Source organism: Diadema setosum, chromosome 13, assembly GCF_964275005.1.
Source record: "Diadema setosum chromosome 13, eeDiaSeto1, whole genome shotgun sequence".
Lineage (NCBI taxonomy): Eukaryota > Metazoa > Echinodermata > Echinoidea > Diadematoida > Diadematidae > Diadema > Diadema setosum.
The window spans coordinates 13662863-13678451 of NC_092697.1; the positions used below are offsets into that span (position 1 = coordinate 13662863).

The window sequence follows — 15589 nt, forward strand, 5'->3', positions numbered from 1 at the left end:
ACTGTCAGATCATTATGAATTTACTCTCTGTACAGTGACTATACACATATATGGGTACGCTGATCTGTACGTCAACATTCTCTATTCACTACAATTGATCAGAAGTAGTCAATTTGTCTCTTTATATGCTATTGATTATTTCTGACATTTTTCAGTCACTCATTAGGATGAGTAACTTTTCTGAAGAGGGATTTTATTTTCTTAGCCCATGAGATCAAGTTAACTCTTATGTCTGCTCATGTGTAAGTGTGCAGAATGTCCTTTAAATTCTCTCAGCTAATCCCACTGTTTCCAGAACTTGCCTTGCTCTCTTGTTAAATATCATGCTGTTACCATCTCCTATGTTGAGTTGTGGTTGCAAGTAATTCATATGTTTGCAATATTTTAGGCTACTTACATTTACTAGTACTTTACACAATCATAATGTATCTTTAAAATATCTACGGCGTGAAATACATTGTACATGTTACAGTACTTAATATCTCATTGGAAATAGTCTGCAAAATGTCAAAGATGGTAACCTTTCTCACTCAAACAGTTGGTTTGGAACCAGAAGGGCATTTAAAAAAAAAAAAAAAAAAAAAAAAAAAAAAAAAAAAAAAAAAATCTGCAGAATTCATTGCCTCTCTCATCTCTAACTTACAGACGAGGCAAAAAGTGCTTGGATATGCTATACTCACTTCATTGTACATTAATAATGGTATGTCTTGGTCATCTTAATACACCTAAGTTTAAACTAGAAACCGATGTTTTGTGTCATCTTCATGAATCTGATTGCAAGTACATTACTTACATACTGTCCAAGAACATTTCAGTGTAAAGAACAAAATTACACATATATATATATTCTTTTCTCATCCTTCACAGTCAAATAGAAAGGCATTTGGATTCTATGAAATGGAGGGCATTGGTTGAGAGAGAATCTTAAGACATCACCCAGTAATACTTTTAAAAAAGTTACATGTATGTATTCACTGGGTTTTATGATCCTTGTCAAGTGTATTCATGTGTTGAGGCATGTAGCATACCCCAACTGCTTATGTTTTTATAGTATATATAATTACATTTTTTCTTCTTTCTTATAAAACTATCTTTGAATTCAGTAGACAGTTTGTGTTCATTTATCAGATATATGGCATCACATGTCGAATGGAATCGAAGTTTATTTTGGGACTGCCTACTGTTATACAGCTGTAATAACTTTATTTTTTGTGCCTTGAAAGACAAGATTCACAATTGTTTTTATAGTGAGTGAATGTGTTAAGATTTGACTGTTGTTTATCACCCAGTGGGTCAATGAAGTGTAAAGTCCAAATTTTAATAAACAAAATGCTATAGTCAAGTCATTCAGTAATAAAGAATATCGTATTTATGCAAACCTGCTCTAATGTGCTAGTGTGTGTTCATTTCTATTACAAGATGTAGTACTAACCAATGTTTTGTCGAATATATGTAAATCCTTTGCCATGGTATATTGTGAAACCAGAAACATTCACAGCATGAAACTTTTGAGAATCAGAGCTGATGACTTTTTTCCACGGCATGAAACTTTTTCAAATGGTCACTGGCATTCTGTGCACTGTGTAGACTAACCAGTTCGTATGTATTTTTACTTTCGTGAATCATGGCTCCTTGTAAAATACACAAAAATTTCATGCATGCAAAAATTTTGGATTTTGCAGTACCTTTGCCATGATTGTCACAAGAAAATATTCATGTGAAGTGAAGAATGAAAAGAGGAGTAAGTGGAGCAAAATCAGAGAGAGAAAAACAAACAAACAAAAAACATAGAAGCTGATGCTAAGCCAGTTGTTTCATTTTTGGTCCTCTTCAGTTCATCATTTTGTAACACAACCCCCAGCACACAGCACACAATATGTGCAGTTACTTAAACCAAGAAGGGTATGTAGATGTACATTCACTCTGTTGTACCAATATCATGTTTTATACAATCTATCAACATATACACACATATCTTAATTAGTGAGCTTCCAAGAATGAACTGGGGGATTGACAGATTGGTAATCAATAATGCAAATTGAAAGATACATGTAGCTCAAGGGGCAGACTATCAGAGGAATAGATAACAAATAAACACATGAAATGATATTGAATTATATGTTTGATGTAGAATCACAATACATACAGATATATAGACTAGTGAAGTATATATATATATATATATATATATATATATATATATATATATATAATGTGAAGCGGGCTTGGCCTCGTACGTGGTGGGTACTGCATCATTGGTAGACTAGTGAAGGCTAGTGAAATAGCCGAAAGCTCGGGGAATAAAGGCAAGACTGAACACCACTGCAACGTCTATACTGCAAGTTTTCCTTCCGTCTCATATATATATATATATATATATATATATATATATATATATATATATATATATATATATATGCATATATAAACAAGTTAACAGCATGTTGTTACCAAGATAATATTTTCCGAGCACTGTAATGGTATGTGCTATTAAAAATCTTAGATCAATAGGCCGTCAACTTAGTCATTTCATGAATGAAAGTACAATTGTACATCTAAGGAATGTTTTGATTTTCATATGCTAAATCTAAATGTGATGTAATGTAAACTGTTATATACATGTACGTGACTTAGATTTCACTCTCCATTCTCAGGTGAAATAACCAAACATTGGAGGGAAACATTGGAGAGTTGGTATAGCATCATTATTTTCTAACCGTTGCTTTGACAAGGAGGATATAGATACAGATAAACTTAGCAAAAAACAGAAAGTGATCACGTTTTCAAGCTCATATTTCTCATGGAATATTTGGCTAAATATTGATGTTCTATCTACCATGTTAAAGGTAATTCAATTGGCTATCAGCCTGGTAGGTCATTTAAAAGTGAAACTCTACGCATGAGTGTACTTATGCATTTTTCTCTTCCAAGGCACAAAAGTAAAATTTGCAAAAATGGACAAGTTTTCATTCATGTGTACGTGCTCTTCCATATAACAATGAGAACAAGACAAATATAACACAATAAGAAACGCAAATTAATTTGCAAAACCACCTACCAATCTCTATGTCTTTGTTACCTCCAAAGATAAAGAAAGTCAAAAGATAATGGAGAAAATGAAGAATCTTCTGTCAAATCCAAATTCAAATGACATCAAAGAAGAGGAGATATTAACAAAAATGGTAGAAATTTGAAATGTTATTTCAACTTAAGAAAATTGAAAATGATATTTAGTTCTTTAATTTGCCTCATGAATCTACAATTCCAAAATTAAAAGAATGAAATACTCCCTATGTCAGTTGAATTTGAGTTGACAAAAAAAAAAAAACCAACCTCTTATATTCCCCCATTAGTTTCCCAGTTTGCTTTTTACTGTTTGAGGATATAAAGAGATACAAGGGAACAAAAAACTTATGTTTGCTATTCTTTCATGTCTCTCATTGTGTCAAACTGATCTTTTGTTATCAATACTATCATGAAGGGCATTTGCAAATGAATGACAAAATGTCAATTTCTGCAATTTTTACTTTTGTGCCTTGGAAAGAGTTCACTCATGCGTAATATTTCCCTTTGTATACTAGCCTACTGGGTTAATAACCAATTAAATAACCTTTAATATGGACTGGTATAAGAGAGATTTTTACCAAAATCTTCTTTGGAAACTATGAAATGGAAAAAGCGTTTACTTTCTTTCTTTTCCTTTTCTTTTTTGCTGAGTGTAGATAAAGAACAGAGATGCAAAGAAGAAGAAGAAGGATACACATTATATTCTAAACGCATCCAGGGCCAGTAAACAGATTCGAGTCACACTTTCTAGGTTGCAGATGGGTACTCTCGAAGTGCGTGTAGGATAAAGACTAGACAACAGTAGGTTGTGTGTGAAATAATGACGATAATATTGCGGTTGATATCAGCGTAATAATCACCATCTATCACTTTTCTGTTTTTCTTACAACTGCGGGTATATCGTTATTTTTGCCATCATCACTTACTCGAGAGGTGGAAGACTTTCAAGTACCTACTTTCTGTCCTCATCACCGTTGTCATCATTACCGGTATCAATACAAAGTCATTCGAAATACTGTCCTTCCCTTTCTCGAATGGAATGAATTTGTCGCAGAGGGGGGAAAGGGTGAGTTTGAGAAATATACCTGATTAGCCTGAAGAAAAAAAAAATGCAGTTTACAATCAACATCGATTAAATTGTACGATGCTGTTCAGGATATAAAAATCAGCATGAAATTTTCGTAGTGCTGACTATTCTGCACGAACATTCTTCCTTCTGACCTGTAGATACATTATATCCCAGTGAGTAATAGGCGGGAAAACGCCAAACGTTTAATCATAGTTAAAGAGATATTAAATACGAACTTACCATGTTTTTTCAACAACACTCTTCTCGTATTGTTTGTATTGTCTGCATTTCTTTCCGCCAGGAGACGCCATTCCGTTGCTATGGACAGTCACAAGAGCTCACACACTCACACACACACACCCACACACACACACACACACACACACCCACACACACACACACACACACACACACACGTAATCAAATTAGGGAAACGGGCAAGAAGACACGGTCTGTAGGGACTACATTGTAGCAGGGAGGTGATTGTAGTTATCATGCAGTTTTCTCCAAAATACAATAAAAAATGAGATGGGATGACACAGGTGGGTCGTAGAGTACAAGCAATTGGTTAAATGCAGACCCCCGGAAATGTTGCGGCACACTGTGCGTCACGGGCCGCGGAACAAGGGGGGGGGGGGTCAATGGAGGGGACTGGAGGCTGACAGAGCCTGACACACGCACAAACTTTTGGCGCTTAGAAACAAAAACCAAAAAATGGATAACCAAGTAATTAAAAAAAAATCACAACAAAACCCATAACTCTCCGAGGATTCTGCCCGAAGATTTTTCCCGTCGGGGTAAAGGGAGGGTATGGTGAGGAGGGGGAAGAGGGAAGGGGGATGGGCGGAAGTGGAATACAGGTATTCCTTCCATTAGCCCTTGACCTCTCCCTTCCTCCTCAGAAAAAAAAAAGCAACAACAGCAACAAACATATAAATAAAATGAAATCGTAAAGTGGCCATGCATTGATAAACACTGACTTTATGTCAAATCCTTTTCTTTCATGGGCATGCAGTAGACGCGGGGTGTTTCTTTTTACTATTATGTAGACCTATACCAGCACTCCCACCCCCACCCGCTCGTCAGGCGATATATACAAATGCGGCGTCAAAGTGTCGTTAATATTAAGTACACATTAGCAGAAATTTAAGTGTTACAAGAGTTAAACGCACCCGAATTGAAATATCCCGGATACGAGTCTAATCAGTGTCATGTTTGTCACCCTCGGTTGCGCAGTGACCATAAAATGGAACATTTGCCTGATTGTGTTTGCTCATGGATAATTATACGGAATTCCCCACTGGTTAGAGATTATTGTTTTATAGGCACGTTTTGATGAAAAGGAGGGTCACAATCTACTTAGTACTCATCAACCTGTCACGATTCTTGCTGCTGTTGTGATTCGTCCGCAGACGGTAATTATTTTGATTGTGTGTTTTTCTTGTTCGTTATTATTGTTGATTATTTCATAGGTTATAACATTTTATAACACTATTCTGTAATCTCGTTCCATCCCATGATGCTATTTACTACAGTGCATCTTCTGTACTTTAATATCAAGCATTGCTTCAGCAACTTATACAATAGGGCAATAACAAATCCACGATGATAATCTTTGCTGTGGAGGTTAAAGGGATGGTATAGTATTGATGGAGATTAGTATTGGGCTTTTAACTTATTGCGAGATATCAAGAAAACACTTGTGAAATAGAACAGAGCATTCCATTCTAAGAGGAATTCAAAGTTTATTTGATGAAAATTGGTTTTGGAATGGCTGAGATGTCTTAAAGACAAAGTAAAACAAAGCAATTATTGTAATAAAAGGTGGGTCCCGCCTTTTATTAGGATTGCTCTATTTGGGGAATCTCAGCCATTTCAAAACCAATTTTCATCAAATAAATGTTGATTTCCTCTTAGAATCATATGCTCTTTCATATTTCATGAGAGGTTTCTCATTGTCTCAGCCTATAATGTTAGAAACCTGAGCTTAGGGCTCAACCAAAACTATACAATCCTTTTAACGGTTTCGATTTTTTTTTAATAATTGCAAGCGTTCTCGTAAAACGTGGACCATGAGTGAGTGTCAGTGGTTGCTGGCTTGTAGGTAATTATTGCACATGGCGTGACAATAGGACCGACCCTTCTATCGCGAATGTCATTTCTAATGACCGGAAATAACTATTATACCCTGTAGTACAAATTCTGTGTTTCGACGTTGGTTACTGTAGTGATTAGCACAGTGTGTTACAAGGAAATCACAGATAAACGCAAGAACATTACTTTGATGAACACATTTTATTCACGCTTGGCACGTGTTAAAACTCAGTGACAAGAATTTGCGCTATAAGATGCGGAACGAAACATGGATCTATAGATAGTATTCTTTTCGTTCATTTTACATGTCAGTGGCTTATTTTTATTATTATTATTATTATTATTATTATTATTATTATTATTATTATTATTATTATCATTATTATTATTATTATTATTATTATTATCATTATTAATGGTATCTTTATTCAACAAATCATTGATCGCAGCCAGGAGCTGAATTACAAATGATTTTACAAAAATGAGAAACATACATACACAGTTATACATAAATATACAAATGTAAAATTACAAAATCAAAATAACACACATGCTCATACAAAACAAGATCAATTCAACAACAACAACAAAATCGTTCTTATCGTTCTTAAGTCGTTTCCTTTTGATTTTTTAGTAACATATTTTTATCAGAATGTCCGCCAACATACAGTACACCTTATACATGCGCTAAGCGCACACGATTCTGTAAAGAGCGTTCCACATTTCCTAACAAAGGCCACCTGTAACCATGGTAAAAGTATAATCGCTCTCTTGACCCCCCCCCCCCCCCCCCCCCCTTTGTGGTGGTGTTTGCGATTTGATTAGAACTTTGTATGACGAAATTGATTATCTTATAGGGCCGGATGTAGAGGCTACCTGCACATGACGAGAGATACATGACAACGAAACACAACAATAGAGTTGGTCAGACAGTGGACAGCAACATGCAGAAATAATAGCATGATACCTTGTCAGCATATTCTAATGCAGAAGATACACACAATATGGACAAGGTATCTATGGCCTATTCCATTCTGGAAGATAAAAAATGGCTAAAATACAGTGTTGATAATAACTCGGTTACTAGTAACATTTGCACAGACAGTAGTATGAAAATTCAATATTAATGCATACAGTATTACGCGATTACAAATTTCGATTTCTATCGTGTGTCATATGAAGTCTTGGAAAATTTTGCCGCAGAAATTACCATTTTGTCCTTAGACAGGCCACTTCGAATTGCATTAGGGCCTGATGTTTTATTATCATTAAAGATTAGCTAAAACTGAAATCAGAATGGAAATGGACGAAAATTATTATTTGAGCCAGTGCATAGTTTCACTTTGCGCATGAGCACACACAAAAAAAGTTCATTTGAGCAATCAGGCAGGTTTTCTTACTGAGATATATAAGCATATGTGATGTAATGATTATTGATGTAATCCTTATATGGTGTTTGCTAACACATCCACCTGACAGCAAACTCTAGTACTGTAGTATGTGACAATATTAATACAAAAAGGTTGCTAATGCATTCAATATAAAACAATTAATGGACGCCTGCCGAAGTGTTAATTGACGGACAATTCTGGTATCCGTTTCACTCTCTGTTTGAATGTTGCATGAATTGTTAAGTCGGGCATGCTTATGCATTGCGCCGCTTTGAAAACGAGTTAAGTATATTTATTTATAACAACTGAGAAAAGGGGGGAAAAGTAATTTGTACCAATTTGCACATGAGCTAATTGTGAACTGGCTCATTGGAAAGTAGAATATCGGTATATTATACTTCATGAAAGCGACGTATTCGTAAGAATTGAGCCTCGAAATCATTCATCTATTACAAGATCTTTTCGGACCCATGCAGATACCAATTTTTATCACCGTACGATTTCGTTCGTGCTTCGTCATAACGGATGAGTATACACCGACAACTCTCTCCCAAGTATACCATTTTCGTATGTTATTATATGAGAGAAATATGTTATTATCTTCTATATACATGTAAATTTTCAACCAATCCTTTAAAAACAATTATCATTTTAGAAACAATCTTGTGTTACTTGGCAAACGGATGGCGCCTATATGCCGTACATTTCAGTGGGAAATTAAACTAAAAGTAATTGGAAGTTATTCCAATATCGCTGTTGAGATGACGGGTCTTATGATGGATTCTTCCTCTTAGCACAGCATGGATATCTTTCATGCTGAGCGGTACTTTCAAGTTTTTATCACTGACAAATTTGGCAATGGTTTTAAAACTATCAACATATATCATTACCGGTGATGTATTATAGGGCATATGTCAAAAACTTTACACATCTGTGGTTTGTATGTAACTCGGATTTCGCGCTTTTCTCAAACATCGTTTGAACACATCATGTCAACAGTAACCATTATGAATAATATCACACGGTAAGAAACACTGTTATTGACTGCTCTGAAATAAATGAATATCGCAAACGGAAATGATACCATAGTGCTGCGGCTTTCATGCGTATCTCATGTGAGAGTAATATAAATATTCGTATTTAATCAATAGTAGTTCACTGTTTGCAGTATGTTCTTTTGCAGTCATATTGGTTATAACGGCAGACTGCAGCTTATTGGATGTAGGCCTGTACGTTGATTAGTTTATGTTGCTTTCTCGATCTAGGACAGAAACGATTTTGTCGTGAATTACCACGACGTGCTTTTTCGCTTAAACCGGTGTCCACTTCTTATGAAAGAAACCTAAATAAACTTTCATTCAAATTGTCTTGACAACATGATATTTACCGGTACTGAAATTTGTCAAAAGACCTGACAGCAATATTCCAAGAGCAATACCAGCATTCACCAGACAGGTGACTTGGGTATAATCATGTTTATGGGTCAAATGGAATAATGATTATTTAGTAGACATCATATACACGCATATTAATTGGTTTATTCATAGTAGACCCCGTACACAGTGACCACGCAAAATAAGGAGCTATTCTGGAATCGGTAACTGACGAATGAATCCCGCTGGGGGTCCCAGGAGTTCCTGCTACCGATCTGCATGCCCTGTCCGAACAGCTTGCCGATGTGCACCAGCGTGATCAGCTTGTAGCGCCTGATGCCGAGCGTCTTCACGCGGTCCTTGATGAGGTCCGACAGCTCCTCTGCTTCCTTCGAGCACCGGATTGCGTCGTACTTCATGCTTTCGAGCCGGGAATCGACCAGGCTCCTAATGATGTCGTGGATGCTGTTGGTGTAAATGGAGAATCGTTCGCGGGGCTCGAGCTGGTAGCTGTTCTCGACGCGCGGCTGGTGCTGGGCGGTCGGCGACCTCCGTCGAGGTCGATCCGTGTAGGAGATGAAGCTGACGCCCCGTCGATCGGCCAGCCGTTGCGACGTTCGTTGTCGGAGTGATCGCGCCATCCGCTTGGTGATCATCAGACTTCTGAAGCTCTGCTTGAGGCTGGCGACGGTCCCTTCCTGGTCATCTCGGTCTCCTCGTTTGCTGCCGACACCGCTGGCCTGGGACATCTTCCTCGATGTGGCCGAGCTGACGGACTGAGATGATTTGTTCATGATCGACGGGGCCTGTGTGCTACTCTGCGATATCTTCCGCTGTGGTGCACCTCCCTTGAGCGAAGTCATCGATGACGAATTTCCTTTCCCACCAGGAGGCACTGACGGGGTCGAAGATCTGGAGCTTTTCGGCATTGCTCCACCTCTGGGCGAATTCTTCGAAGGCGATGTTGAGCCTTTGTTTTTCCTCGGCTTAGAATTCATTGTCCATTTATCTATTCACGAAGATAAATATAAAACGAGAAAGTGTATATTTAAATATATACGTTTCACTTATTCCTCAGCGATGATTTCAAAATCAAATCAGCTTTCCATCACACATTCTCCTCTAGTGAGCAATTAAGAAAGTAACACTGACGAAAACACGGAGGTCGACTTCTCCGGGTTTGTGTGCTCTCCGTTTTCTCCAAGTGAAGCATTAGAGCAAAGCGTTTCGTCGTCTGAGGAAGACAATGACCCCCTCGAGCTTAGTCAGGTTAGATGAAAGTAACTGTGTACATGAAGAAAGCTGAGTGGAGGAGGGAAAATAACATTTCGAGGCACGTTCTTCCTCGTTCCGCAAGTCTCAAATTAGCTCGAAGCGATTCATGCGCGCTGCAGCAGCCTTGCTCCAGAGTATCGCTTGCGTCAAGCGATCGCCTCATCCCCGCCACATCTGTGCTGTTTCCCACATAGTAGGTTACAACATGCACTATAACAGGCTAATGTTCGTCAACATCAGTAGAATTCTCAATCCTATGTCCAATTCCAGATCCGGCTGCGTTAATGTGCGCTCAAATTTCGTTGAAAACAAAGTCCATGCAGAACCTCGCGATTGTTTTTTCTCCGCTCGATTCCATGACGTTAATACATACCGCTCTACGTCTCTCAGCCGCCGTCCAGCCTGTTATAAGTCAGAGTGGCTTTGAGTTTGGATGGGGCAAGAAGGTAACGCTAAAACGAACACACAGGCCTATAATCCCGCATAGTTGACATAGGTGTCTCTTTAATAGCAATGCAAACACTCATTCTGTACTACACTTTTCAAGGTTTTGTCTCCTTTTTTAAGCAGCAGTCTTTTTTTTTCTTTCTTCTTTTCACAGAAACAGTGACTTGATCTATCAAGCGGTCATTGGTTTTCGTCAACACACATTTACACACACTTCACCTACATATCTACACACAATCCTCACACACACGCACAAACACACACACATGCAAATATACAACACACAGATGAAGTTTATGACGAATTTTGATCTTATGCTTTTATGGACCATGTGAATGAAATCTCTGTTTTGTTCATTTGCTTTGTTATTAGATGGTGGTGTTTGTTTTTTTTTTTTTTGTTGTTGGTTTTTTTTTTTTAGGATTGAAAGCATGAGAGAAATTTGGGTGTTATTTAACGAAAACAGACTTTGTTATTGCCGCTATTGGAGCATTGTGCATGTGTGCATTATTTTTTTTCCATGCAAGCCAGGAGTAGTATAGTGATATACTACTACTAGTAGTAATAATAACAATAATCACCACCGTCATCATCATCATCCATTCGTTCATTTCCTCATAATCACGACTCGGTAAGACTTCAATTTTCTACATTCAAAGATACAAGGACTGGACTTGGTTGATCTTCTTAGCAGCATTCTTCGCACATCAGAATTATCTGTATCCTATATAGCAAACTATTTCCATCCACCTTTCGGAATAGGCAATTAATATTCTGGAGAAAAAAAAACATCATAGAGATGATTGCCACGGAGAGGTGGAAATCAGAATCATTTCATCATTTTTTTTCAAATCAAACAATAGAGTATTTCATTTCGATTCCATCATTCATCCTTGATTACAAGTAGGCCTAATCATTCAGTGATCGTTCGCTTGCTGCATGACATACTCGCTGAGTTCTGATCGATCTCATTACAATCAAAATAGTTGCCGCAAGAAGGGCAGATGAGCCAACTGGCACTCGACGAGCCGCAGAGTAAACAGACCCTGTTCATGTCGGGTGCTTATGCGCAAAAGGCGCCACACAGTAGAGCATTTTGACAGGATCCAAACATTGGCGTTGAACGCGACTTGTCCTGACGTTTCGGTTGCCATGGCGCGAAGAGGGGCAGAAGTCGCCATAGCTTGATGATATTTGTCCAAACTCTTAAACGCTTGTCACGAACGGAGACTCGAGTTCATGAAGAGAGGGGAGGGGGGGGGGGGGGGGGGGGACGGAGAGGGATGGATGGATGGATAGACCATAGATAGAGTGATAGAAAGATACAGGCCTACATAAATATAGAGGGACAGAGATAGGCAGATAGGGGATAGCGAGATATATAGATGCAGAGATTATAAAAGATATGAATATAACAGAGGGAGATAGGAAGAGGGATAGAGAGATGGAGAGACAGACAAAGGGATAGCGAGATATAAAAGAGGAATTATGACACATAGAGAGAGAGAGATTATAGAGAGAGGAGGGAATAACCATATAAAAGGGAGAGAGTTTATTAAGAGATATAATAATAATAATTTTATAACTTTAAATACATAGAGAGATACATAGAGATATCGAGATATATAGATAGAGATAGAGTCATAGATAGATAAACATATAAAAATAAAGTGATAGAGAGAGGGAGGGGAGAGAAATAGAAAGAGAAAGAAAGTCATTAACTTATTTTTCTTTGTTTATTCAGGTCAAGAGGTTCAGATTCAAGAGGATAGTGATTATTGAAGAAATATGAAGAAGTCTAATAAAATGCAATACAATTCTATTGATTTACAATATTTTGTTTGTCATTCACACTAACTAAATGTTTGTGGAAATACGTCTGAAAACTGAAACCCATTTTCAGGAAGGAAGGATGTGTATGTGTGTTTTATTTTGTTTTGACTGAAATCGTCTTACAATATTTTGATCACCTGCTGCGTCACTTAAAAAAAAAGTGAAAGTTGAGTTGGTTATGACGTTGGTGGATGTACAAAATGCGCAATATTTTTGTGAATTTATTTATACCACTAAAGAAATAGTGAGAATGATAATAAAGATGTTATAGATAATGTTTGTTACTAACATCTGTAAGCTTTATATGCTTCTATGGTTCTTGTAGATCCAATTTACAATATCTAAAGGATCACGACAGCCATAACGTTAGGCCCTGCAAATAGAAATACTACTGATGACAGGCTTGCCGTTGCAGTGTGCGTAATTTGGATTAAAGATAGTGCATTATCAAAAAAGTGTGGTCACAATGAAGGATTAAAGTGCAAATCAAATGACAACAGACGTAAAAATGATATTTTACTCGATACCAAGTTGCGACACCTTTACCATACATGACAAAATAAAATTATAGAAAGAATTGAGAAAGATAGAGATATTGCGCATGTATTGGAAAAGAAAAAATGATATAATGAAAATTTCGAAAAGGCGTACGTCTTCCATTCTCCTTGTCAACCAATCTCTTCCTTTTCTTTCTTTTCTTTTCTTCGCGAGACATGTAAGAGATACACTAGTATCCTCCGTCATTCTAAGAAGGAATTCTCGTGAAATTTGACAGGTCATAAAAGATGTATATGACCTTTGAAAAACAAATTATTGGAGCTTCCACTTCGACCGTGTGAGCCGCGTTATGAATGACCCCGTTTAAAAGCCCTGCAATTAAGATTTGGTCAAGTCATATTTTTGTGCATCTATCTTTGTTCGGAATGATAATTAAAAAAATGCAATTCTTGTGCATCGTTAAAACCTAACCTATCAAATTTGAATGATATGTATCCTTTAAATATCCTGCTTTGAGGCGTGGCACGAAGGAAAGGAAATAAGAAAGAGTGAAATACAAAACAAGCAAGTAAAAAGTGATTGATACAGGACGATTGTTTCCTTTGTCCTATCAAGGATTGATAAAAAGCCATCAGCCAAAGGAAAAAAAAAGTTTTAAATGGAGACCGTACTCATCACAAATAAGAGCTACGAACCTATACACGTCTTACTCACCATAATCAAAAGCATTAAAGTACAAAACATATCATAGGCCAAAGAGTAGCCTGCGTGGAAATTAGGGCCTACGTTAAAAAAAAAAAAAAAACAAACAAACAAACAAACAAATTTTGTGGCGATAGGCTGACAGGTTATCAGGCATGGAATTAACCGTTTATTTTATTCGATGTTACATGCCATAATATATATATCATTAGAAATAATGCACAGTGTTCTGCATATTGGACTAAAATGCTCCATTATGATGCTTTTGTGACGTTTTATTTTAAGTGCTGAATAGATCCAACTCCCGTTTGCCTCATTGTTTTCATATGATATCGAACGAAAGCACATACACACACACATACAATATATTGTACACTGTGCATGTCAGAAAGAATTCGATTGTAGACACTCATGAACTGTTATGAAAGATGATATTTCAAACATTAGGTAAATTGACAGTCAACTTGTAAAGAGAAATTAGAAATATCGTAAGTAAAGGGCATGTATTTGTAAGTAAACAATCAATTTCGGAATGGATAGGCCTACAAACATTTTAGTTCAATGGTGGTATAACGGCAAAATACAATAAAACCACAATTGCAAAGAAAGACTGCGATAGAGAGGGGAGAGATTGAATGTCTGTAAAATATCTATATTTTTTTCTTTGAAGTATTATTTTGTGATTAAATGTTACAATCCATTGCAAAAGAACCAGTTCCTGCCATTTGAATTATACAAAATTATTGGGGAATCATGTGGAGAATTTCATGTTTCAGTGCGCATGTTAATAATAGGCCTATGTATGGTCTGAATTTAGGAGTAACTAGAAATGTAGCAATCAAACCATTTTAGAAGATGGAGAAACTCGTGAAATAACAACATTTTACCTTACCTTTGAACAAATGGCCGAAAAGATTCAGAGAATTAATATTTGGTACTACGTGTGTATAGAATACAAACTGGTATGAAGATATTTTCCTCATGCACCGCAGAGACGCGGGAAAAAATGTGGCATCAATTCAAACTTGACCAATGACCTTTGACCCCTGACCTTAGGTATGTGCAACCAACCGTTGATGGGGACAGCTTTATCAACTTATTCATACATGTGCAAAGTTTCAGTTGGGTACCTCTAGCGCATGTCGTCCACATATTATAGCTTATAAGAGACAGATGGAAGACATTTCCACTCATTAAACACAATACACACATGCACACACACAGATACACACACATGATGAATTAGTATAGTAATGAGGGACATTGTGCTATGATAGACAATTATATCTTTGTAGACCATTCGGACTAAAAGCTGAAAAAAATATCAAAACTCTCTTATCTATTGCTTTATACCACACCATTAATATAGCCGACAATCCTGTATATGATTCAAAGAACGACCCAAGTCCATATGATTAAAAAACTACCCAAGTCCATCACTCAAAATGACCTCTCCACATTTAATGTAAATAACAATTACGATAATATATTATGTATCAATTTCTATTTACAATGTTGCCTTCCCATCATCATTTTACAAATAAAAAAGATATGAAGTTTTTTTTAAAGTTTACTCGAAACTACCTCCCATGGACTTGGGTCGTTTTTATATTCAGATACTCATATACACCATACACTTCCATCTCGGATCGTGTTGGGTGTAATGATGACACAAAAGAGCCACGTCCATGATTCCTTGTACATGTATGTCCCCCCCCCCCCCCCCCCCCCCAAATTGGTAACTTACAAGTGGTACCCACAGTACCGTACGCGTACGTTAGGGTATTGCGCCATCTATCGTCACTTTCACTATATTGTTTACATCAGTCAGCCGGTCGGTG

General features: G+C 37.1%; 1 protein-coding gene across 1 annotated transcript; it reads right to left on the reverse strand.

The window, feature by feature from the left end:
- Positions 1–9157: 9157 nt before the first annotated feature.
- Positions 9158–9991, reverse strand: LOC140236427 (uncharacterized). Its single transcript, XM_072316352.1, has one exon. The coding sequence runs from the start codon at positions 9989–9991 to the stop codon at positions 9158–9160; it is 834 nt and encodes a 277-aa protein (XP_072172453.1).
- Positions 9992–15589: the final 5598 nt, after the last annotated feature.